The sequence below is a fragment of the Carcharhinus amblyrhynchos genome, chromosome 2 (assembly GCF_965287045.1).
Source record: "Carcharhinus amblyrhynchos chromosome 2, sCarAmb.v2.hapA, whole genome shotgun sequence".
Taxonomy (NCBI): domain Eukaryota; kingdom Metazoa; phylum Chordata; class Chondrichthyes; order Carcharhiniformes; family Carcharhinidae; genus Carcharhinus; species Carcharhinus amblyrhynchos.
The window spans coordinates 53,373,556-53,401,216 of record NC_137325.1 but is presented as its reverse complement, the minus strand read 5'-3'; the positions used below and the strand labels follow the sequence as shown (position 1 = coordinate 53,401,216).

Genomic DNA, 27,661 nt, shown 5'->3' with positions numbered 1-27,661 from the left:
CATTAGAGTATGTACTTACACTACTGTTTTGCTTTCAGTTTTGTATTCTGCAGTGCAGCAGGAGCAGCTCTTCAATAAAACCTGTTGTGTGTTTATTTGAATTCTTTCAGTCCTGTTTAAAAAGCACAATCCCTAATAAAGAAAGAAAATTAGGAGTGAGTTGGGATTTTGTTTCATTGACAGCATAGAGGAAAGATCCTAAGAGAAAAAAATTATTGGTCCTTGCACTGAATAAAAGCAACAGTAGAATTAAAGAATAAGTGTCTGTGCCAGGAAGACTGGAGTAAGAAAAAGCTCTATGATTCTGTGAGCTTGGCGAATCATTAGAATATTCTCTTCACAATTGTCTAGTTTATGGCTTCCAAAATGAGGCTGTCCAAATAAGTTGTTTTCTAAACGTGCTTTGACTTTAAAGACATAGTTCTATCGGCACAGCGATGGAACTAATTGATAAAGAGACTTCACAATTTGGTGCAGGAATAAAAATTCACAAGTTAGGAACTGCCCATAAGAAATCAAAACAACAAGAAGCTGTAGCATATGTGCCAAAATGGGCCATTCAGCGAGTGAATGTTGGAGCAAGGATGGTCAATGCAAGAAGAGTGACAGAATGGGTCACGTTGCAAAAGTTTGTTGGACAAAAGCAGCTTACCTTATTCAGAAGAAGAATCTGGGTACCTTCAAGAGAGAGAATAAGTTGCATTTTACAAAAATAACTTACTACATGGAACAAATATGACTGTGAAAAAGAGAATGTCCAGAAATATGCTAGAGCTCCAACTGAATATCTTATCCATGCAGCATGAATAGCATAGATTCTGGGTGATTCCAAAATAAAGCAGACAATTTAGTAGGATGGAGATTGATGCTGATGCTGCTTTATCTTTAATTCTTAAGACTACATGCCAACATAAGCTACAGTATCTTTCTTTTAAAACCAGCTGATGTGATTTTAAGGACATATCATGCCATTAAAAGTTTACATCATGGTCAACATTGAGTTGAATGGACAAATGGTGGATTGCCTCTCTGTGTTGTCCATGGTAATTTTCCAGCTTTATTTGGGAGATCATGGTTGGGCAAGATAATGCTAAACTGAGTGCTGTCGACAGATTGGTCAATGTTAAAACAGACTGACAACATCTTTTGGATAAATGCAAGAGTGTATTCGAAGAGGCATTAACTTATTGAAGTGAAGCTCAAAGCCAAATAATCATTCAAAAAGTCTCAAAGGAAGAGGAGTGCCATATGCAATTTATTTCAAGGTCGAAGTAGAAGAATTAGCATGACTTATTAACTCTGGAATATTAGTGACATGGCTACACCCATTGTACCTGTCATGAAACCAGATGCTTCAGTTTGTATTTGTGAGTTTAAAACAACCATAAATCCAGTAATGTGTGCTGATCAATATCACTTCCTTTAATTGAAAATGTGTTTGCTGGGTTATCAGTTGCCAGAAATTCAGCAAGCTTGATCTTTCACAAGCACATTTACAGAGGCATGTAACTGTTGACTTACAGCTATTGCTATTCATAAAGGTCTTTTTCATTTTAAAAGATTGGCTTTTTGAATAACATCTGCACCAGCCTTTTTCTAAAGATTGATGGATTGATGAAGATTTTAAGTAGTCTCTCTAGTGTACAATTTTATATGGATGATATTCTAATTACAGGGTAGGGTGAATGAGCACATTTGAATAATTAGGAAGGCACATTGGAATATCTTGAAGCACATGGTCTGTATTTCAAAAAAGAAAAGTGTGGCTTTTTCCAGGCATCAGTCCAGTATTTGGGTCATGTTATTGATAGTAATGTGACTCAACACTTCTAAAAGGATCATCCTATTAAAAGCTCCACGTCCAAAGAATACAACACAGTTGAAGTCTTTTCTAGGATCAGTAAATTATTATTGCAAATTTGTTCTGAATTTGGCTGTGATATTGAAGCCATTAAATAATTCAACCTGAAGCCATTGCATAATTTATTGTGAGAAACAGTCATGGGACTGGAGAACAGACAGAAAACAAAAGCATACAAGGATGTCAAAGATGCTTTGCAGAAGTCTGAAGCACTTGTTTGTGATGCTTCACCTTATGGAGTAGGAGCAGTAGTTTCACATGCCTTTTGGGAGAAGGACAACCGATAGCTTTTGCTTCACATACTCTGACTAGTGCTGAATCTAACTATGCTCAGCTGGAAGAAGGAGCATTGAGTATAAATTTTGGTATTCAAAATTTTTGTCGTCATGTCACATTATTGACCATCAACCTTTGGACCATATAAAGGCATACCATCGTTAGCTGCTAGTCACTTGCAAAAATGGTCTCTGATTCTGTATGTTCTTATGATTATAAAGGATCATCAATCAGAGTGCCATGCTAATGCATTATCACGCTTATCTTTACCTATTGAGCAAATATTACCAACTGGTTTTGCTAATATTTATTTTTCACGATTAGATCATTTGCCTATAGCAGTTTTTCAAATTCAGAGATATCCCAGAAATGATCTCGTGATGGGGAAGGTGATGGATATGGTACTGAAAGAAACAATAGCTGAAATGCATCGTCCACTTCCTGATTCTCAACCATATGTGTTGAGAGAGCTTGAGTTGACTGTTCAAGGTGGGTATTTATTGTGGGGAGTCTGAACATTCCTCCTAGTCAGCATGGAAGAGTCCTTGAACTCTTGTGAAGGAGTTCATGAAGGACATCCTGTATAGTCCAGATGAAGAAATTAGCAAATAGTTACTTTTATTACAGTTAATTTTGGCCAGTTGTGGATGTTCGGATTGATCAAAAAGTAGGAGAATGTTAACCCCCTGTGCACGAATAAGGAATCCACCATTGTTCCTCTTTTTACATCTTTGGGATTAGCCATGGCAATGAAAGCACTTGGATTTTGCTGGTCTCTTTAAATGTTACATGTTCTTGGTCATAACTGATGCATGCTCAAAATGGCTAGAGGTTATATAATCTACTACATCTGAATAAACCATTGAAAAACTTGAAGAAATTTTTGCAAAATTTGGTAAACCAGAACAGATTGTTGGTCCACAGTTGACTTCACAAGAGATTGAGCATTATTTCAAAGTAATGGTATTCAGTATATAAAATCTACACCTTATCATCCATCAACCAACTGAAAGATTCATACAATCCTTGAAACATTCTTTAAAATTTCAGAAGAACAAAGTTCATTATTGTGTCATACGAATAGCCTTTTGTCATATTGTAGAAACAAAGAACAATACAGCACAGGAACAGGCCCTTCAGCCCTTCAAGCTGCACTGATCATGTGTTCCTAACTAGACCATCCGTTTGTATCCCTCTATTCCCAGTCTGTTCATGTGGCTATCTAGATAAGTCTTAAATGATCTTAGCATGTCTGTTTCAACCACCTTGCTTGGAAGTGCATCCCAGGCCCCCACCGCTCTTTATGTAAAATACGTCCCCCACATATCTGTATTGAAGCTTGCCCCCCCTTACTTTGAACTTGTGACCCCTTGTGTTTGTCATTTCCGATCTGGGAAAAAGCTTCCAACTGTTCACCCTATCTATGTCCTTCATAATTTTATAAACTTCTATTAGGTTGCCCCTCAATCTCTGTCTTTCCAGGGAGAACAACCCTAGTTTATTCAATCTCACCTCATAGCTAAGATCCTCCATATCAGGCAACATCCTGCTAAGCCTTTTCTGCACCCTCTCCAAAGCCTCCACACGTCCTTTTGGTAGTGTGGTGACCAGAACTGGACGCAGTATTCGAAATGTGGCCCAACCAACATTCTATATAACTGCAACATCATATTGCAAACTTTTATACTCTATGTCCTATCCAATAAAGGCAAGCATGCCATATGCTGCCTTAACCACCTTTTCCACCTGTGTTGCCACCTTTAAGGATCTGTGGACTTGCACATTCAAATCCGTCTGTGTGTCTATACTCTTGATGGTTCTACCATTTATTGTATAGCTCCCCCCTGCATTAGATCTACCAAAATGCATCACTTTGCATTTATCTGGATTAAATTCCATCTGCCCAATTTTCCAGCCTATCTGTATCCTGCTGTATTCTCTGACAATGTTCATCACTATCCGTAAGTCCAGCAACCTTTGTGCCATCTGCAAACTTACTAATCAGAACAGCTACATCATCTTCCAAATCATTTATATATATATCACAAACAGCAGAGGTCCCAGTACAGAGCCCTGCGTAACACCACTAGTCACAGACCTCCAATCAGAAAAAGATCCCTCCACTGCTACCCTCTGTCTTCTCTGGCCAAGCCAGTTCTGAATCCATCTAGCTAGTTCACCCTTGATCCCGTGTGATTTAACCTTTTGCATCAGCCTACCATAAGGGACCTTATCAAATGCTTTACATCCATGGCCCTTCTCAAAAAAAATTACCTCCTCAAAAAAAAACTACTCGTGACAACCTGCATTACTACTCTTAAAGAGAATGTTCAGAACAATGCCTGATTTGTTATTACTTGCAGAAACTTCAGAGATAGTGTCAGCAACAATCAGTGTTAGACGACAAGTGAAAGCAAAACAATACTCATTTCAACAAGATTTGTTGCATAAGGTTAAATCTCATGGGATCCAGGGTGAGATATCTAAATGGATACAAAGTGGCTTCTTGACAGAAGCCAGAGAGTGATTGTAGAGGATTGTTTTTCAAACAGGAGGCCTTTGACCAGCGGTGTGCCTCAGGAATCAGTGCTGGGTCCACTGTTATTCATTTATATAAATGATTTGGATGAGAATTATAGGAGGCATGGTTAGTAAGTTTGCAGATGACACCAAGAAGGTTATCTCCACTTGCATCAGGATCTTGATCAATTGGGCCAGTGGGCTGACAAATGGCAGATGAAGTTTAATTTCGATAAATGCAAGCTGTTGCATTTTGGTACACCGAATCAGGGCGGACTTACTCAGCTTACGATAGGGCGTTGGAGAGAGTTGTAGAACAAAGAGGTCTAGGGGTACATGTTCATAGCTCTCTGAAAGTGGAGTCACAGTTGGACAGAGTGGTGAAGAAGGCATTCGGCATGCTTGGTTTCATCAGTCAGAACATTGAATACAGTAGTTGGGATGTTTTGTTGAAGTTGTACGAGATGTTGGTTAGGCCACACTTGGAATACTGTGTGCAATTCTGGTCACCCTATTATAGAAAGGATATTATTAAACTAGAAAGAGTGCAGAAAAGATTTTTTGGGATGCTACTGGGACTTGATGGTTTGAATTCTAAAGAGAGGTTGGATAGACTGGGACTCTTTTCTCTGGAGCGTAGAAGGCTGATGGGTGATATAATGAGGGTCATAGATCAGCTAGGTAGTCATATCTTTTCTCAAAGGTAAGGGAACCTAAAACTAGAGGGCATCTTTTTAAGGTGAGATGGGAGAGATACAAAAGTGTCCAGAGAGGCAATTTTTTCACACAAGGTGGTGAATGTCTGGAACAAGCTGCCAGAGGTGGTGGTAGAGGCAGGTATCATTTTGTCTTTTAAAAAGCATTTAGACAGTTACATGGGTAAAATGGAATAGAGGGATATGGGTTAAATGCGAACAATTGGGATTAGCTTAGGGATTTTAATAAAAAAGACAGCATGGACAGGTTGCGCTGAAGGGCCTGTTTCCATGCTGTAAACCTTTTATGATTCTGTGACTCTGTGAGATAGAGAGCACCTAATTTTGCCATGAGTGAGAAATGGGAATTGGCTATAGTTTTAGCAAAAACAGGTGAAATTTATCTCATGGTTCAAACAGGATGAACTAGTTTGGTGACACCATGCTGACCAATTGTTTTCATTCTGAAATAATTTTCTGAATAATTTCCAGAAGTACCAATTTCTTTAGTCCTTAGTGTTTGTGAATGCTACTCCGGAAGACTTAGTTGATTTTGAGTTGCCTGATTGTCTTAGCTACCATACTGAGTGAGAATGATGCAGATTTAGTTCCATGAGAAGAATGCTGAATGATCCAGATCACACTTTTAGGGTCAGAGACAGCCAAATTCCAGATCGCCGTATTTAACCAAAGAGGAATAGACATCCTCCTGACCAACTTTCTTATTGATTGTGTATAATGATTAATGATGTATAGAATTGGAGTGTTATTGATTTTATTTATAACATTGTAGTAATTTGTTGTCATGTAAAGAGAGGATGGGGGGTGTTATATATTGTAAAAAAAAGTTCAGATTGCTTTGAGATGATTGCATGTTTTGATGGTAATGTCATTAAGATGTGTGCGTAGGGTGCTGTTTACTTTTGGTTTTATATTCTGCAGTGAAGCAGGAGCAGCTTTTCAGTAAAACCTGTTGTGTGTTTGTTTGAATCCACTTGTGCAAATCACTTTCCTTTCTGTTGAAGTCCACAACCCCTAACACAGTAAGTACATTACAGAGGTCAAGTAGGTTTTTCTCCCTCTTGGGTTTTGTTTTGCTTTGCACCATCTGTCACAAGTCTGGCCTCGCTGAAATGCCCTTCAGGGCCTGACTCGTAGTGGTGACACTGAGCAACTTCTGGTGATGGACATAGAAAATCATATCCAGAGTGCAATCATTACTGTCACTACACTCATTTCCTTGCTGAAGCCATGAGTCTGGTGTCAATGTTGAGATCGCCTGAGGTTGTCCCCCACACCCCCCGACCCTATACCATCATGCCACCGTCTCTAGTGGGTCTGATTAGTGGGACAGAATCCAGCTATGGTGATGGAGGATTCTGAAAAGTTGACAAAGTTATGGTTCAGTGATGGACCACCAGTCTGTTCGCTTGACTTGAAAGCAGGACAGTCTCCCAATTTTGATCCAATTCTCAAATGTTAGTTTCAATGATTTGCAGAATTGACTGGGTTGGATCTTCTTTTGTCATGTCACAGTGCCTACTGATTCATGACTGAAGGGGGCCATTGGTGCAAAAGAGTTTTGTATGATGCAGTAAGTTTTTGCCTTCGCTTTCAATCTTGATGGATTGTAGAGATTTACTGTCTGGACTTAGTGTGCAAGATACCACATCTATGTACATTCTAGAATCGAAGAATTCAGATTTAGTGAACGCATGTCTCGATGGCTGAATCTAATTTTCCTGGTCCAAAGGAATTCCGTACTTAGTGTTTAGTCTGATAGGTTAAGTTTGCTTCCACCATAACCAACATCCATGCTTTGCTATGAAGAATAAGATCCATCCAAAAAATAATCAGGGGCATACTGGTTGTCAGTAGACTAATAAACCAGATGACTGAGACAAGCACTTCAGGGACAGAAGTTTAAATCCAACCGTGTTTGTTGGGGAATTTAAATTTTCATGTTCAATAGCAAAAAGTCAAAATTATCCCCACAGCACTTTGAGTAAAAAGTGAGTCTGAGATGATAGATAAATTGAGAAATAAATAACCAGGAGCATAGACGTAAATAATTGGTAGGATTGTGTTTGTGCTGGCTGTAAAAAAAAAGCTATTTGGCCTGATCCTTTTCTTTAGTTCATGGTCTGTAACCCTACAATTAATGTACTTAAGGTGAATATTTATTTAGTTTTGAAAATGTAATGTGGGATTCTGCTCCTGCCATCCTTTCAGGCAGCAAGTTCCAGACCTTCACCATCTGCTGCGTGAAAATATTTTCCTGGGCTCCATTTAATTTTCCTACCAATTATTTACGTCTATGCTCCTGGTTATTTATCTCTCAATTTATCTATCATCTCATACTCACTTTTTACTCAAAGTGCTGTGGGGATAATTTTGACTTTTTGCTATTGAATATGAAAATTTAAATTCCTCAACAAGCGTGGTTGGATTTAAACTTCTGTCCCTGAAGTGCTTGTCTCAGTCATCTGGTTTAATAGTCTACTGACAACCAGTATGCCCTTGATTATTTTTTGGATGGATCTTATTCTTCATAGCAAAGCATGGATGTTGATTATGGTGGAAGCAAACTTAACCTAAGTACGGAATTCCTTTGGACCAGGAAAATTAGATTCAGCCACCGAGACTTGCGTTCACTAAATCTGAATTCTTTGATTCTAGAATGTGCATAGATGTGGTATCTTGCACACTAAGTCAAGACAGTAAATCTCTACAATCCATCAAGATTGAAAGCGAAGGCAAAACTTATTGCATCATACAAAACTCTTTTGCACCAATATTGCAGTGTCAATCGCGTGCATAGCAATTTGGCTGCAAAAACTCATGGACTGTCTTTCCTATGCCTGTGATCTGATTCCCTGACAATGGGTGTCAAGATCACTGTGGTCATGGGACAAGATGTTGCAGCTCCACTCCCGATCACATTAAATAACACCCCACTGAAAGTGGTTAAGAAATTCTGCTACCATGGTGTCACACAGTCCATCCCTTTGCAGAGCTTGATGCACACATTGGGAAAGCAGCTACCACCTTTGGCCAACTTGTGAAGCATACATGGGATAACAGCAACTGACTATTAGGACTAGCTAATAATTTATAAAGTTGCAATAGTCCCACTGAACATAGGCTGCTCTTCCCTTTGGGAGGGAGAGCTGACTGGTGGTGATTTAATCTGAAGATCACCACACCTCAGGCAAGGGGCAAGGTTGAAAAATTAAGCCTTCATGAATAACCTCAGCCAGTACAGGGATTGAACCTGCACTATTGGCGTCACTTTGCTTCACAAACCAGGCATCTAATTAACTGAGCTAAACTGAACTTGATGTATGGTTGTGAAAATGAGCAACTTAATGCAAAGAAAAGAAGCTCAATAATTTCCATATTCACTGTCTGTAGTTTATCATGAGTATTGAAGATTCGAGGGTGGCAAACGTGCCTTTGTTTAAAAAGAGCTGGAGGGAAAAGCCTTGGAACTACAGGCCAGTGAGCCTCACATCTGTGGTCGGTAAATTGTTGGAAGGTATTTTGAGAGACAGCATCCACAGGCATTTAGAGACATAAGGACTGATTAGGGATAGTCAGCATGGCTTTGCGAGTGGGAAATCATGTCTCATAAATTTGATTGAGTTTTTTGGAGCCGGAACGAAGATGGTAAATGAAAGCAGTGCAGTTAATGTTGTCTACACGGACTTTAACAAGGCCTTTGACAAGGTACTGCATGTAGGTTGTTGCATAAGTTTAAATCTCACAGGATCCAGGGTGAGGTATCTAAATGGATACAAAACTGGCTTGATGACAGAAGCCAGAGGATTGTTTCTCAAACTGGAGGCCTTTGACCAGCAGTGTGCCTCAGGGATCAGTGCTGGGTCCACTGTTATTTGTCATTTAAATTAATTGAATTTGGATGAGAATATAGGAGGTATGGTTAGTAAGTTTGCAGATGACATCAATATTGGTGGCATAGTGGACAATGAAGAAGGTCATCTTCGATTGCAATAGGATCTTGATCAATTGGGCCAATGGGCTGATGAATGATAAATGCAAGGTGATGCATTTTGGTAGATTGAACCAGGGCAGGACTTAGTTAATGGTAAGGCATTGGGGAGAGTTACAGAACAAAGACATATAGGGGTAAGTGTTCTTAGCTCCTTGAAAGTGGAGTCACAGGTGGACAGAGTGGTGAAGAAGGCATTCAGCATGCTTGGTTTTATTGGCCAGAACATTGAATACAGGAGTTGGGACATCTTGTTGAAGTTGTACAAGACACTGGTAAGGCCACACTTGGAATACTGTATATAGGTCTGGTCACCCTACTATAGAAAGGATATTATTAAACTAGAAAGAGTGCAGAAGAGATTTACTAGAGGATACCTCGCTAAATATTTTTAAGACGCGGGTTGATGGGTTTTTGATAAGAGAGGGGATTAAGGGTTATGGAGAGAGGGCAGGAATGTGGAACTGAGCCACGACAGATCAGCCATGATCTTATTGAATGGCAGGGCAGGCTCGAAGGGCTAGATGGCCTACTCCTGTTCCTATTTCTTGTGTTCTTAAGTTACAAGGAGACGCTGGATAGACTGGGACCTTTTTCTCTGGAGCGTAAAAGGGTGAGGGGTGATCTTATAGAGATCTATAAAGTAATAAGGGGCATAGATCAGCTAGATAGGGGAGTCTAAAACTAGAGGTGAAAGGGGAGAGATGGAAAAGGGTCCAGAGGGGCAATTGTTTCACACAGAGGGTGGTGAGTATCTGGAACAAGCTGCCAGAGGTACTCGTATAGAGAGGTACAATCTAGACAGTTACATGGGTAAGATGGGTGTAGAGGGATATGGACTAAATGCAGGCAATTGGGAGTAGTTTAGGGTTCTTTTTAAAAAAGGCATGGACGAGTTGGGCTGAAGGGCCTGTTTTCATCTATGACCTCAAAGAAATAGAATGAGAACTTTCATTTGGATACGTGTCAGAAATCAGTGATATAAAAACAGAAAATGCTGGAAATATCGCTGTAGGTCTGGCAGCATCTGTCAGATAGGTGGATACCTATTTTTGTTTTGGGTTTCTAGTATCTGCAGTATTTTGCTCTTGTAATCATGTCAGTGATCTAAAAGTAACAAAGATACCTGAAAGAACATTTTAAAAAAAATTGGCAGCAGCAATTTACTCTTTTAAAATGCCAAAAGTTGTTCTTTCCACCACCCTCCATGTTGAATAGATATTTGCCCCTCCACTTCTGAACAAGTTTCCATCTTCCATTTTTTTTAAAGTTCTAAGCCAATTCTGCCTCTATACTTTGATAGTACATGGAATGCGTCACATTACTATCCTCACCTCTTTGAAGAAGTCCTTGGGAGTACCTCTGCTTAACTCCAATCAACAATCTCAATGAGTCACGTTTCATTGGTTAGCCCCTCTTAATCATTTGCTGAATCATTTCACTGGTTTATGTTTCGTGGAGTATTGAATTGCAGATATATTGGAGGAAATAACCATTTTGTGTATTGAATAGAGTTGAGCGAAATCAGTTTTTGTGATCTGAATATACTCCAAAATATTTGTAATAGAGAAACAAACAACTTGTTTACATGCTATACTGCATTCTTTCTCAATTGCTGTAGTATGGTCATTTGCATAGAAGATTCTTGCACTCAAATAAACAATAGAATTCTCTATTCCATGATCTGTTGATCACGTCTGTTTACTGCAAACTACTAGGTATAATTCTGACTAGCTAACTGACTTTCAGTTTGTTAAATGCACCAAGTTTGGCTGATTGGGACAGTTCATGACCAAAATATTGCTGCAGAGAGCTTTATGGCTTCCTTCTATCATAAAACTGTCAGTGACCTTTGGACAAGCTGGGACTTTTCATGTATTTTGCATGCCTTAGCTTTTCAAGGATCTCCTATATTCAGGACCAATCAACTACTGTCAAGTCATTTAATTTGCAGTATTTCCTGTGTTTCCAAGTTTCCCTAAAAACTGTGGCTGAATATTTAACTCTACCTTGATGCATTTGTTTTCTGTGAAAATGAGGAAATGCAATCTTCTCCATCAAATGCTGGCAGCTGTAAAATCAATTGTGGTGTTCCCCTTATGTTCATGTAAGATGGTATGGCCATCTTCTCATGGTTGAACTAAAGCTTCAGCATACTCACATAATGCACCCTTTATTTATGCTATTTGCATTGCATTTATGTCATACAATTTATATTGCTATCCTTTTACTCAGTCTGGATCTTGTTTCTTCTCATGCACAATAAAATTGTATTGGAATATCTGATGGTTATTTATACATCCACATTTGCTTTGCCTTAGACTCTACCAACTTCATTGAATCTTTCAAATCCAATTGTTACCACTTTTAAACATGAAGGATAATTAAACTTCAATGATATTTCCAAAGTAACTTAGAAAAAACTTTAGATATCAATATAAAGATGTAATTATAATAAGTTTACACTCCAGTTTAGTCTTGATATGAAACAGTTTTGGCTTTGCACTGTCATCAGACTTGTGTATTGTACTTGAACTGACTCTAAAATGAAGTGATATGTGATTTCCTTCAGAGAGGCTTGCTACTGTTTGTTTCACTATCAGGCAGGTCTCCAACTTCAGATTCAGCCTGCATTTATGCTACAATGACAATCTTATTAGGCAAAACAGCATTGTATCTCCATTTCACTTGTAGGAGGATTGCAACCCAAACAAGTTGTATATCAGCAGTATTTCCATGGTTCCTACAGCACTAGAGCCATTGTATATTTGACCATCTGAGCCCAAATTTGCAACATTCGTTCTTAACCAGATATTTCATCTCGTTCTCTTTTAAAGGGGTTAATCAATGTAGTATTAACTATTTTTAATGAGATCTTTTTTCATATTTGACATTAAGTAGGGAAAACTACTTCTGTTCTTATGTCCTTTTTGGCAATCAATTTAAATTAAGCTGCTTGTGCCTAAATTATCCATGCCTGTCATTATTTTACATAAGTGGGTTACATATCCTTTCAATTTTCTCTCTAATAAAAATACATTCAACACTTCATTGAACCCTAAATCCTGGAAATCTCTCTTTTTTGTCTGAACCCTCTTATGATATCCTTTTTATACTAATAGTAATATGTCCAGGAGAGGTTCTGTTGCTGTTCTTGAATATTTCCAAAATGCCTTTTTTAATATGAATTGTATTGACAGTTTGTTTTAGGGGGAGCTAATTTTGATTCCTGGCTGATGACTGGCATAATGTGCTGGCTGGCCACTTGTTCTAGTGGTAAAATTCCCAATGATTTTGAGGTCAAGACCTCAATTAAATTTTGCAGGTGAACTACAAGGTGCTAAACTTGCCAGAAAGCTGTGTGTGTGTGGAGGAGGATTGGTGAGCTGCATGATTGTCGAACCAAAGGAGCTGAAGTAATAGTTCAGTGCTTGCGTTTGGTTGGTTTTTGGCTCTGCCGCGCATTAAACTGATTGGAGCCTGTATGGTACATCTTCCCATCAATGATACTAATAAGAGTTCTATTTATGTCATAGGGCCCAAATTTGCATTTTAAAATAGGCCTTCTACTTGAAACAGACAGATACTTTGAATACTCAGTGACATGCCTGTTTCTAAATTGATCTAACCGCATTGCCTGCTAATAAGGCAGATAGACAAACTTCTTGAGCAATTAGGGATGCTAGCCTAGTCAACAAAGCACGCATCCCTTGAAAATAGAAAAAAAACCTTGAAGTTAGTTTGGTAACCTCCCATTTAGGCAGTGAAATTGCAGCATTTCTCTTTCTACCTTTTAGTTTTTGCAGTTGGAATGAATAGCCTTCGGGCAACAAATGCAACCTGTCCCATTTCAAGAGCAAATATCAAGGTTTACTATCTGCTGGCTAGTGTGAGTGTGCATGTACATACTGCTTTTAACTCCTTATTTGCCGTCATCAAATAAACTTGCTATATCAATGAATTTTAATGTTATATTAAATTGAATTTTATTAAACTTTAATGAACATTTCTCTCGTGCATATTAACATGGAATGTTAATTGTGCTTAAATTTTTAATTATTTTGTAGGTGGATCGGATGATTCTGACAGCTGTGAAGAACCTTCGGGAGATGGTATTTCACTGGCATCTGAACGTTACGATAACCATGAGGAAGCTGCAGCTGATGGTATGTGATATTGCATATCTTTGTATGTTTTTTTGTCAGTTTATTTTTAGCAACTATAAAATCTGCATCTCAGGCTTGATAAAGTTCTTGAGTAAAACCAGGCAAGAGGTAATTTTACAATGACTTTGAATTGGGTTGCCATTGGAAAGCAGCTATGAGGAATTGAAGAGCTCTCTCTAGTGGTATTCAAAGTGTATACAATCAAGAAAAAAAAATGTACTGTTAAAGGACAAAAACTTGGCCTTAATATGAAGCTCAGGTTAAATTGTACTCATTAAGCTTGTATATAATATATTTTCCCAAAATATATTAAATAGGTTAGTTTTTAGTATCACTTTTTTCTAATTGTCATATTCCAACTGAAGTAGTATGCAAATCTTGCCAGCAGAACAGGAAGATCACTAGGAAATGGCATAAAATAACATTTTTTCAGCATACTAAATATGGTCTATATATATAAAATTTTGTACAACTGGAAGGCAGGTGAAGGACTTGTTTAAAAACAATCCAAATGTGATGCAACTCAACAGAGATATCATGGATTATATAGTTGTCCCTGTCCTGCAGTTTATTTTGCATAAACTGTTGGTCCTGACTCTCTATATGGAAACTAAACCATGAATGTTACAATTAACCCTTTCGTAGAATTTTTATCCAGCAACGATTGTTTATTCAAAGCCTGTATGAACGAGGGAAAAAATTGCCTGAAAATAAAATAGAAGGAAGCAGTACTATATTATTAAATTATATGGTGCATGGTCTTTTTGAAATGGATCTAAGAAATAAACTACATCCTGGAAATCAACCAGGTAATAAATAATGGGTCTTTGTTATACTTATCTCATGAGTTTGTTGAGTAGATCCATAACTGAGATCAGCTAAGTACATTCACTCATCAAATATATTGCAGTTTAGACTTCAGAGTCATTGAAATTTTTGTCACTGAGGAGTGGGGACACATTTGTTTCATTTTCCTCTGCTAATGTCACCTTTGTGAAATAGATTGCAATTTCATTCATTTAAAATTTCCTGTGATCACAATTGAAATGCTCACAATAAACTGTTTTTAAGCAGACTGAAATTGTAGCCTGTGAGTCCTATATCTGGTGAGAATTTTATATCAAATGTTTCAATCAAGGAGGATTTCCAGGATCTTCAGCAAACTTAAATAAAAAATAAAAACTGAAAAATGTGGTTAGATGGTATCTTAATTCCTGGTATATAATCTTTATATCTTGTGTTTATGCATTTAACAGGATTGTGCATAAAATAAGAAATGGCATCAAATATATATTAATAGTAACAATATATCTTCATACTTCAACCAAAAGTTGAAATAAAGTTTCTAATTGGGATGAAGGAACATGTTTTGAGCAAGGTTTGTGGACTTATAATGCTTAAAATATGATATTCAGTTTGTGCAGCATAATGATAGGTCTTTACAACCTTGTTTCATTCCTAACTGATGCGTTTTACAAAACCAATCTGCTGGGAATGTGTATTGCAAAATCATCTGTGACTTTCCATTGTTTTTCAATGTATGCTTCCAGTGAGTAAGGGCTCACAACAGAAGTATTCATCAGTAAAATCTTCCCAATCAATTCATGTTAGAAACATGATTACAACAATTGCTGATGATACAAAGCTAGGTTAAAATGTAAGCTGCGACAAGGATAGATAAAGGCTGCAAAAAGATACAGTAAATGAATAGACAACAAGATGGAATATAATGTAGGGAAGTCATAAAGAATGCATAATTTTTAAAAAAATTTTGAAACTTAAGTATTGATGTTCGAAGAGACTTGGGTACACTGTACAATGAGTGTATAAACATAGCATGCAGATGCAGCAAGTAATTAAGAAGGCAAATGTCATGGTGGCTTTATTGCAAATGGATAGAAGTATAAGAATAAAGAAGTCTTGCAACAATTGTGTAAGTTTTTGGTGAGGCCACACCTGGAATGCTCTACAATTTTGGTCTCCATATTTAAAGAAGAATATACTTGTGTTGGAGGCAGTTAGTGAAGGTTCACTAACCTGGTCACTGGGATAAGGTGGTTGTCCAATGATGAGAAACTAAGTAAATAGAGATAATATTCTCTGGAGTCTAGAAGAATTGGAGACAATTTCATTGGAATATACAAGGTTCTGAAGGGTATGAAAGGCGAGACACAGGTTGTTTCCATTGGTTAGGAAATCCAAAGCACGGGCACAGTCCAGGATAAGGGGCTGATTATTCATGACTGAGGTGAGGAGAAAATACTTGCAAAGGAGGTGAATTTTTGGAATTCTCTACTCCGAAGGGTTGTGTATGCTCAATCATTGAATATGTTTAAGGCTGGGATAATCAGATTTTGGTATCTGAAGAGAATCAAGTAATACAAAAAGGAGGCAGGGGAGTGTAGCTGAAGCCCAAAATCAGCCATTACTGAATTGAATGGTGGAGCAGGCTCAACTCATGGTCATGTGGTCTACTCCTATTTCTTATGTATGTTAATTGATAATATCTAGTTTTCATCTCTGCTTACATATACTGCATTATTCTTTATGCTTTAATTAATATAGTGTGTGAAAAGCAATAACAAGATTTTAATTTCTTATCGCCATATGAGGAACTTAATTGGAGAACCACCAGCCTTTTTAAAAAATAGTACTCTGCAAAATCTAAAGCTGCAATTTTAGCCAAATGAGATCAGTAGAAAATTGATCTTTATGGGTCAAATACACAGTTTGAAACCCTGTCCGATTCGCACCATGTTGACTTTGCAAATCGTTGATTTTGAAGTTCAAGTCATGTGTAAATCTGGTGTTGTTCTTGCTGGATTTAAGTCTCCGCAATTGTGTAGAAATTTTCAACCATTTGATCTTGAGCTTATTAAAATGGAAGTGCAGTGGAGAAGCGAATAAATTGTGTCATTACTTGCAGTAAGATATGTGTTTAAACTTGTACATTAAGTTTAGGCTCTTATAACTTTTGCTCTTTTCTGTTCATTTATGAGTGTCTCTGGCTGGCCAACATTTATTGTTCATCCCTAGTTGCCCGAGGGCATTTGAGAGTCAACCACATTGTGGTGGCTCTGAAGTCAGATGTAGGCGAGACCAGGTAAGGACAGCAGATTTCCTTCCCTAAAGGACATTAGTGAACCAGATGGGTTTTTCCGACAATTGACAATGGCTTCATGACCATCAGTATATTCTTAATTCTAGATATTTTTTATTGAATTCAAACCCCAACATCTGCCATGGTGCGAATTTGAATCCCAGTCCCCAAGACAGCTGAGTTTTTGGATTAATAATCTAGCGATAATACCACAAGGCCATCGCAATTAGCATCAATATGCCTACTATATAATCTCTATTAAATTCACGTGGAGATGGAAGAAACTCTGACCACAATATTTTAATCCACTCTGGATATGCGAGTAGTGTCAGACCTCCGGGAGATTGCAATTTTTTCACTGCTCAAGAATGGAGAGGAATAAACTTGGGCAACTACAGGCCAATCGGGCTAACACCAGTGTTGGGGAAACTACAGAATCCGTAGTCAAGCACAATTACTTCTCTGTGGGGGAAAAGCATGGGTTAATAAAGGACATCCAGTATGGATTTGTTGACAGTAATTCATGTTTGACTAAGCTTATTTGACTTGTTTCAAAGAAACAAGAGGGTTGATTACAATAATGTTGTAGTTATATATATGAACTTTCAAATTTGACAGCACACCATGTAACAGGCTTATTTGGAAAATAGAAAATTGTATTCTTAAAGGGATAGTGGTATCTTGAGTATGTTATTGTCCAAGAGATGGGAGACAGAGAGTAGTGGTAACAGTATTTTCTGACTGGAGGAATTTGCATAGTATGGTTCTCCTGCCTTGGTAGGATTAGTGAATTTGTTATTGAATATAAAATCGCCTGCACTTGGGAAAAGGGCATGCAGTTTAGAAGTTAGTAAATATGCAATTTAATATGTGAAGTGATACCTTTTGAGAGAAAAAACATGAAGCAGCAATGTTATCTAAATTGTTCTATTTTGAAGGGGTTGTAAGCGCAGAAGGACCTGGGGATGCACATTTGCAATTCCTTGACAAACCACTTAAGGTATTGGGTGGAGTATTATACAATTCTGGGTGCCAATCTTTAGGAATGGTGCTAAGTCTTTGTAATGGATATCAAGGCGGTTTAGCAGAATTAATCCATTCCTTGAGAGCTCTGCCTGATGACAAGTCTTTGACTTATGTCTGCTGATTCTTCAGGCAAAATGATGCCATGGATCCAAGAGTTCAATTCAGTAGAAATTGTTCTCCTTGGAGCAGGGAAGTTTTTAACGTATGGCTTAGATGTATATAAATATGAGGGCTTTTAATAGCGCAAGTAGGAAGAGAGCATTTTCTTTGGCAGAGGGCCAATAACCAGAGGTCATAAAATTAAAATAATTGCCAAAGGCACTAGAGAGGAAATGAGAAATTTCTTCAGATTTGTGAAGACTTGAAGTGTATGCTGTGAAAATGTGGTGGAATCAGATTCCATAGTCATTTTCAAAATACATGTACTTGAAGAGGACTAATGTGCATGATGGGGCAAAAGAACTGAAATGTGGGATTAAATTAGACAATTCTTTCAAAGGGTTTGCATAGGCATGACAGGCCAAATAGCCTCCTTCTGTACTATAAGATTTTATGATTATCTGTTGGTGTGAAAATGATCTATTTAATAAAAAGGGTGCTGTTTATGACTGGGAGTGTACTTAAAAAAAAATTCCTGGATAATGAGCTCTTTTGAACAGGAAAGTAGTATCACCAGCAGGTAGAGCAATGTGTAAGTAATTTAAAGCATGCATTGCCTAACTAGAGATCAATGCATGTATCAATTTTACTGTTTCCAAAAGTAGTACAGTGTGAAATTGATACTTGTAAAATCATATTTATAAAGCAACGGCAAAAGATCTACAAGTGGGAAAATAGCATTCTGTGGTACAATTAATGCAATTTGTATTGGCACAAACACTGTAGTAATATAAACTGCTGCATGAAAATAATATATTGAACAGTCTTTTGCTGGAAATTTTCCTCATGTTATTAAAAGAAAGTACGTAGTTACCACACTGTATCAGAATGAATTCAGAAATGCTCAGTCATCAAGGGGGATATAGCTTAGGTGCATACCCATACCTTTTTTCTCTTTGGTTTGCAACTCAGATGGAACTACTCCTTAATGTTGTAACTTACTCAAAATTGCATGCTATTTTAATTGTTGAATTTAACACATTCTCATCTACAATTGTTACAAAATTTTCAACAAGCATTTCAGGTAACTTTAGGAATTCTCTACCCCAGAGAGCTGTGGAAGTTCAGCCACACATATTTATAGGATTGGTTTCTAAATATTAAAGATATCAAGAGATAAGAGAATAGTGCAAAAAAACGGTGTTGCGGGAGAAGATCAGTCAAGGTCTGGTTGAGGGGATGAATGGCCTACTTCTCCTGTCCCATTTTCCTATGATGTAATTTGATTTGATATTGGTCTTCAAATGGATGGTTTCAAATGTCATAATTAGAATATTTTTGTAGTATTGCAGTATCATTAACCATGTTTAACTAATTTAACTGTTGTGTTGTGAACATTCAAACATGAATAATATTAAATGCCTGGTATAATTTATTACTTGCAATTATCAGGATATCTTTTGGTCAACTTATGAATTGAAAATGGCACCTCTTTAAAATTCCTTTGGAATCGGATGATACTTGGTGGTTATCAGTCCCTAATTATATTAATTATATCCAGTATATTTATCTCTTGGTTCAGAGTAACTCTGGAGAGACCAAAGTCAGTTAATTTGATGTGGCCCTGGTTGGAAATCAACATGCTGTCTGGTTTTAGATTTCTATGTGTAATACAAACTACAAATAATCCAAAGCATCAGCAGCCTCAGAGATGTACTTTACAGCCATGCCTTCAGTCTGTAGTTATATTTGCACTATATTAAACATGTTAAAACATCAGATTTCAACGATTTTGCATTTGGAACTGAGATTAAACGTGACTGGGTCAATTGTGAAGTAGGTCTGTGGCATTTCTATTGCCTTTTCAGCTTTCATCCCAAACACACACAACACTACACTTTTATATCATGCAACATATTAAAATTGCTGCAATTTACATGCTAAATCATATTACCCAATGTAGATATTTTTGGTATTATAGGCCTTGTTCACCGCCTTGATTCTCACTATACATTTTCTCACATTTGGGATGTAGCAGCTCAAGCATTGTCTTGATCATTGCATACGTCTTTGCTTCACCACCTGAGATTAATATAAATTTACAGAATGCTGCTACATAAGAAATATTGCTTGTTGTTTATAATATACTTACTTGCCTCTATGCACCTATTAAGAACATAGTGTTTTTTTCAGTCTCTATGTGGACAAGATGTGAATGACATTTGTGCTTCCAGAATTGCTCTATTTGTAAAGAGCACCACCTAGTCCCTCCCCCCAGGTATTTGGAAGCATATATTAATAGCTCAATTAGGTTGAGGTCGCATGAAGAGCTTTATACAAATCAAATTATGTAAGGTCTGTGCTTTTGCCCTTTAGTATTTGTTCGCATTCAGACAAATATAATGGCTTTGTAAATTACAAACTTAAAAAACAATAGATTATTTTTCATAATGCTGATATAATTTTCAAGGTACTGTGAAGGTCAAAAAACTTACACCCATTTTGTTCTTTTTATTTCTGCGCCTGCTTTTCTCTTTCAATCTCTGTCTGAGTCTCTCTAGTTCAAAAGTTCACTCAATTCCCAAATGACCACCTAATTTTCCAGTTATTCCCTCAAGCCATATGTGTTTGGGTTTCTTTATGGTTTATTAGGTACTGTAGGAAAGAAACATCCGTTATATCTTCTAATGTAATTCACACACACTTCAGTGGCACTTCTTCTCTTCTTGATTGCTGGCAGCAATTAAATCAAGCAAAGGAGGGTAATGCATGGACTCCCCAGGCCTACGGTCCCCTACAGAAACTGACAAAGCCTAAAAAAATAAATGCCAGGCTCTCCGTTACCAATCTGCCTTTTGGCTGGCCACAAGCCTGATTGATTGTGAAATCATAACTTGCTCCATGCTAACAGGGAGAGTTCACTGGCAGGTTATTGTGAGCGGATAAAGCACTGGATGAGGTTTTGATTTTTCTGTATCGAATCTGGGTACATCAGATTAATGGAATTTCAATTACAGCTCGGAATTGCCACAGCTTTGTCAGGAAAACTGATGGAGATTCTATAGCCACGTCTACTAGCCAATACCAGATGCAAAAAAGGTGTGCTCTTCTATTATACCAAACAGTAAAGACAAATTGAAATTGGATTGTTTTTTAAACTTATTGATGCCTGTGTTTTTGTCCTTTTTTTCATCTTTTCACCTCTTAAGACAGTTCTTCCATTAGATTTGACAGTACGCTAATGGTTTTGAGTTTATGAACCTGATTCGAGTTGGATGTTTTCATTTTAACTTTAATCATGCCACAGCTAATTGTTTATGTTCAACAAGTATACCCTGCTGATGCATTTATGGATCAGTTTTTTTTAAACATAAGCCATCAGATCTTATACTTCATAAGAGAAATTGTGGGGTGATTAATGAATCATTTGAGATTTTCGCAGAACAAGGTAATGAGCGCATTATTCACATGAGAATTAATGGCTTATCAGTCTACTTTGATACCACCATGTTTTTTTTCCTCCTGTGCAAACCTTAAGATTTTTTAAAGTCAGCTTTCTGTCGCTATGGATGTTTTGCAGCATTCACTCGGAATATTCTGAAATGGAATCACATTTGCTGAGTGGAGCACTGGAAACTTTCCATGTTTTCAGAATGATGAGCAGGCTTAGTATATGGAAATCATTATTGGCAGTATCTATAATTAATGTGATACATTACATTGTAATGGGAACAATCAATGTTCTGGCATATTGTGGTTTGATATTTCTCTAATGTTAAATAGAAATGAACAGCTATCTAGAAATGATTACAAGGGTATAATCTAATTGGAGTTCAGATTATATTTTAAATTTCAATGGAAAGTTTGAGTAGGTTTTAACTGTTGTCATGATGCTAATAATGCCAAAATCTTGAGATAATATCCTGGAATCACTTTGCATTAAATATTTTAAAAATAATTTGCAGAAGTTCTATTCTGTTTCCTCAAGTTTGTGACCTATAACTGTTTTGCTAGGCTAATGATGTCCATGCAAGATGTTAACAATCATAATGATGCTATAGATGTTGTATTTATTCTCTATATGTTTTATAATGGCACAGAATTTCTCAATGGACAGATCAAGCTTATTTATTGATAAAACTCAGAAGGATTAACAATTCTATTGTTTCATTGATTGACATGGTGACAGCTGGAAAGGTCCAAAATTAAGCTGCCCAGAAAATGAATACTACTGAGGAAATTGATATCTGGTATAGTTGGTTAGGATTCTGTGGACAGTTCAACTGCTTGGGCTTTTCTTGTATCATTTTGAAGTTTCTCCCGCCTATCCATTTACTATTGAAGAAAATCCAGTGGGCAAGTTAGATATGTAAATAGTTGTCTCTTTACTCCTTACATATGATTTGCACACTTATGTTTGTGTATAGAATTTACACACCCAATAACTATATTGTGTAACCAGCAGTTGCGCTTGTGATTTTGGTGCCTGGATTACTTAATGGGGGTCATAAATTGCACCCCCAAATTTTTACATCATTAAACCCTGATTTAAAATTCATGGCGTTTGGGGGCATTTATAACTTAACTTATCTGCAACATTTATCAAATGGAAAAATAGAATTGGGAAAGGTGGCACAGTGGTTAGCATAGCTGCCTCACAGCACCAGGGACCCTAGTTTGATTCTGACCTTGGGTAATTGTCCATGGGGAGATTGCACATGGGGAGATCTGTGTGGGTTTTCTTAGGTTGCTGCAGTTTTCTCCCACAGTCTAAAGATGAGCGTATTACGTGGTTTGACCATGATAAATGCATAGGGATATGGAGAAGGGACATAGGGATTGGACTGGGTAAGATGAGTTTGTGCAGACTTGATGGGCCAAATGGCTGCCTCCTGCACTATGGGAATTCTATGGATTCTAAGAGGGAGTGAATCACTGTCCATTAGTATTCTAGACTGAAGACAAAATTCTCCTTGTTGTGATGGCAGTATTTATTCTTTCAAAGTTAACTTCAGGAAAAAAAGAACAAGAATCTGTGACTGTTTCTTATTTACCATGATCTTTGCACAGAGATACTCTAAAGTGTTCAGGAGCTGAGAAAGTAGCGTTGCTGTTGGGTTACAGAGTGATAAACAAACATTATGGTAAAAATAATGAAGTAGTAGAAATGAGATGTACTGGTTTTTAAATTTGCATCTAAAGATCCAACTTTGATTTGAGTGAATTTTATAACGAGTAATCAAAAAGAATTCAGTCAAAATATAGGCTGGAAATTGATATTTGAGTTAATTATTTCATGAAATTAAACAAAATTAAAACATATTAATCGTGTGCAACAAGTATACTGAATTTTATCCTTTTAATTGAGTGTACCTTATTCGTTCATAAGTAACTACCAGAAGTCAGTGGGAAATTGAAACAATTATGGCAGGCGTGTCTCCAATTTATGATAGCAATATTGTTATGCTATTAGACTAATAATCGAGAGGAGTTGGCTAATGATAAAGACGTTGGGTGGAATTTTCCCACGTCACTATTGGCAGTTTCATTGAAGAATTCAGCAGAAGGCCTAAAAATCATTTTTACACCAGCGTGAGTGTCCAACAGCACCTTTCACTGGTGCCTGCCGCACACAGACTTCCTGTGACCCAGTGAGAAAACACACAGGTCCAGTAAGTCTGGAACAATGTGTCATGCAGAGTTGAAAGAATACATGAGGCTGCCTCTGGAGTTTATGATGGAGGTTGTCAATGACTCTGGAACACCACAGCTGTTGGCGAGGGGAGCACCTGTCGGGGGGTGGAGCTTCAGTGTCACCAAGGAGGTATGTCTTCCAGCATCACCATTGTCCATCATTGTTCTTTAGGACATCCACCGTTTTTCAATGATGGTTCAGTGATGTTGGGCATCTTTTCAGTATAGCATCCAGATATGATGGCAGGATTTGCACCATCATGACTGTCCCGCCACAGGATTCAGTGCTAAACCCTTGAATAAATAAGTAATTAGGAGGGGGCCAGAAAATGTGGCATGTCCCCACCTTTGGCTCAGGACTTAGTCCCAGGTGGGCAAATTTCGGTCATGTTTAGAACCCACCAGAGCAGCTGGGAAATTTAAATTCGGTTAATTACATAAATATGGATTCAAATCTGGTCTCGGTAATGGTGATCGTGAAATTGCCAGTTGTTGGAAAACTCATCTGGTTCACATATCTCCTTTAGGGAGGGAAACATGCCACCCTTGACGTGTTTGGCTGACATGTGACCCCCAGACCCAGAGCAGTGTGATTGACTCTTAATTTCTCTTTGGAACAGCCTAGCCAGCCACCCTGTTGTATCAAACTGTGACAGATAACAAAACTGTACAGATTTCCTGGCATCGATCAAAGACTGCATAAAACAAAAGACACAATAAGTCCATCAAGCCTGAAAAGCTCTCCTTCCAACATTTGTGGACTTGTAACAAAATTGAGATAATTGTCCAACAAATTAGACAAGCAACATTCTGATATAGACAAGTTCATGGAATCATGTCTTTCAGTCCTCACTCCTTCATTACTATTTCATAATGACCATCCATTATAAACAACAGGACAAACCTACCGAAGGTGGTGGCACAATTAAAAGGGAGTTAATCTAGGAGTCATTGGGATTGATGTTATGGTGCCAAATCAAATGCAAGGAAGGAAACATTCTTTTGATTTCCACCCATTGCGCTATGTCAGTTGATAAATCAATAGCCTTGCATGTTGAACATCAGTTGGAACAAGCAGAGTGTAACAAGGATGCTAAATGTACCCTATTATCAAGAGCAGCTTGCTAACATTAGTAATGATTGAGCTGACCAAATCCTGAGGACATCTCTACCAGACAGGACTTGTGGCAGTGGTGAGAACCAATGGGAGGGAAAGTCTACTTAACCTTGTTCTCAGCAATCTAGCTGTTGCAGGTGTATCTTTCCATGACAGCATTGCAGTGGTAACGCCTGTCAAAGTCCCATCTTAACACTGAGGATGGAATCCATTGTGCTGAATGCGATTGATTCAGAATTCTAGTACCTCAAAATGGACTATCCGTGGAGTGCTTTGGAACATGAGCAACAATGGATTTGTTGTTGACTGCAAGTTGGTAATCTTGCAGTCCAGCATATTATTCATTCAATATTTGTCATCAAGTTAAGTGAGCAATAAAAGCAAAATATTGTAGATGCTGGAGATCTGACACAAAACAGAATGCTAGAAAAACTCATGTTTGGCAGCATAAGAACATGAGAAATAGGAGCAGGAGTAGGCCATCTAGCCCCTCGAGCCTGCCCCACCATTCAATAAGATCATGGCTGATCTGTCGTGTCTCAGTTCCACATTCCCGCCCTCTCCCCATAACCCTTAATCTCCTTGCTTATCAAAAACCTATCAACCCGCGTCTTAAAAATATTTAGCGAGACAGCCTCCACCACTTCAACGGGCAGAGAATTCCAGAGATTCACCACCCTTTGAGTGAAGAAGTTCCTCCTCAACTCCGTTCTAAACCGCCCCCCCCTTTATCTTGAGGCTGTGCCTTCTAGTCCTACTATCCTTTCTGAGCGGGAAGAGCCTCTCCACCTCTATCCTATCCATCCCATTCATCATCTTATACGTCTCAATGAGATCTCCCCTCATTCTTCTAAACTCTAACGAGTACAAGCCTAGTTTATTCAGCCTCTCCTCTTAGCTCAACCCCCTCAACTCCGGTATCAGCCTAGTAAACCACCTCTGCACTCCCTCCAAGGCCAAAATATCCTTGCGTAAGTGCGGTGGCCAAAACTGCACACAGTACTCCAGCTGCAGCCTCACCAGTGCCCTATACAGCTGCAGCAAGACCTCCCTACTTTTATATTCAATCCCCCTCGCTATGAAGGCCAGCATCCCATTTGCCTTGCTGCACCTGCAGGCTGGGTTTTTGCGACTCATGCACAAGGACCCCGAGGTCCCTCTGCACCGTCGCATGCTGCAGTTTTTCGCCACGTAAGTAATAGTCCTTCCTACCATTATTCCTACCAAAGTGGACAACCTCACATTTGCCAACATTAAATTCCATTTGCCAGTTCCTGGCCCATTCGCCCAGCCTATCTAGATCCTTCTGCAGACTCTCCACACCCTCCGCACAATTTGCCATTCCACCAATCTTGGTGTCATCAGCAAATTTTGACACCATACACTCGGTTCCCTCCTCCAGATCACCTATATAAATGGTAAATAGCTGAGGCCCCAGCACCGACCCCTGGGGCACTCCACTAGTCACCAACCGCCAATCCGAATAGCACCCGTTGACCCCCACTCTCTGGCTCCTATTTGACAGCCAATCCCCTATCCACGCTAACACCCTACCCCTAACTCCATGCCCCCTGACCTTCTGTAATAACCTCTTGTGAGGTACCTTGTCAAACGCCTTCTGAAAATCAAGAAAGACCACATCCACCGGCTGTCCTCTATCCACCGCCCTGGACACATCCTCATAGAACTCCAATAAATTCGTCAGACACGACTTCCCCTTAACGAAACCGTGCTGCGTCTGCTCTATCAAACAATTCCCCTCAAGGTGCCTCGCTATTTCCTCCTTGATGACGGATTCTAACATTTTACCTACAACAGACGTTAAACTAACCGGCCTATAATTCACTGCCTTTTGCCTGCCACCCTTCTTAAACAACGGCGTAACATTAGCCACTTTCCAATCTTCCGGCACTTCCCCGGAATCCAGCGACGTTTGGAAAATAATCACCAAGGCATCCACTATCACCTTCTCTCTCCATAGCACCTGTGGAGAGAGAAGCAAACTTCAGAACTGAAGAAAATCAGGAATGTGGTAAGCTTTAATCTTTTGAAAAAGCTGGAAGGGGTGAGTGGAGTAAAGATGATCAGGGATAAGTGGGGGAGATTAAATGACAAATATGTAATGGAACACACTTTGCTTTAGACAGTGCTGACCTTTATTCAGCTATTAACACCTACTCTGGAAGAATGCTTTGTGTCTTAATCGCATCATTACCATCCTCTTTACCTTCTCCTTTTTCAACAATACAAAACCCGTCGGTTCTGAAGCATCATATCAGATTTGAAATGTTAACTTTGTTTCTCTCTCAGGTGCTGCCAGACCTCTGAAAAGTAGTACTTTTATTTAAGCGAGGGGACCAGCACTGGCTCAATGAGGATGTAAGAGAACATGTCAGTTGCATTAACATGGACACTAAAAAATGAAGTGGTAAAGGGGCAATATAGGACTATGTGCATGCTAAACTGCTGAAGCAGCATGATATAGACAGAGCTAAATGATCCTACAGTCCAGGAATTAGATCAGAAATTCTGCAATCTGGTCACTTTTAGATAATTAACAGGAAAAGGAGGCTTCCCATGAACATCACCATTCTTGATAGCAGAACCCAGCATTTATGTGCAAAAGGCAAGATTGAAAAGTTTGCAATCATCATCAGCCAGAAGTGCTGAGTCGCCTTTTCCTGTGATAACTACTAACATAGTTGCTGGGTTTAATTCAGTCAATTAAACTCACTCTGTGTGACATCTAGAAATGCCTGTGTGTGCTGCATACCTGCCAACATCCTGGATGTATTGCTGAAAATTTGTGTTCCGGAACCAGATGTATCTCTAGCCAAACTGTTCCGGTACAACTACAAAACTAGCATTTACCCACTGAAGTGGAAAATTTCCAAGAAAATGCAGGATGTATCTAATCTGGCTAATTACCATACATGAATCTACCCTCAAACATCAGCAAAATGATAGAGGAGGGTGTTGACAATGTTATTAAGCAGCACTTGCTCACAAATAATCTGCTCAACCACACTCTGTGTTCTGCTAGCTCCAGACCTCGTTACAATCTTGATCCAAGTATGGACAGAAGGTTTGAATTT

General features: G+C 38.4%; 1 protein-coding gene across 2 annotated transcripts in view; it reads left to right on the top strand.

Annotated features, from left to right (window-relative positions):
* skap2 (src kinase associated phosphoprotein 2) overlaps positions 1-27,661 on the top strand; it is a 298,277-nt gene that overhangs the window by 23,688 nt on the left and 246,928 nt on the right. For both annotated transcript variants that reach the window (XM_080205649.1, XM_080205640.1), the window contains exon 4: positions 13,432-13,530. In XM_080205649.1, the coding sequence (XP_080061775.1) occupies positions 13,432-13,530 (99 nt within the window). The remainder of the gene's footprint in view (positions 1-13,431; positions 13,531-27,661) is intronic.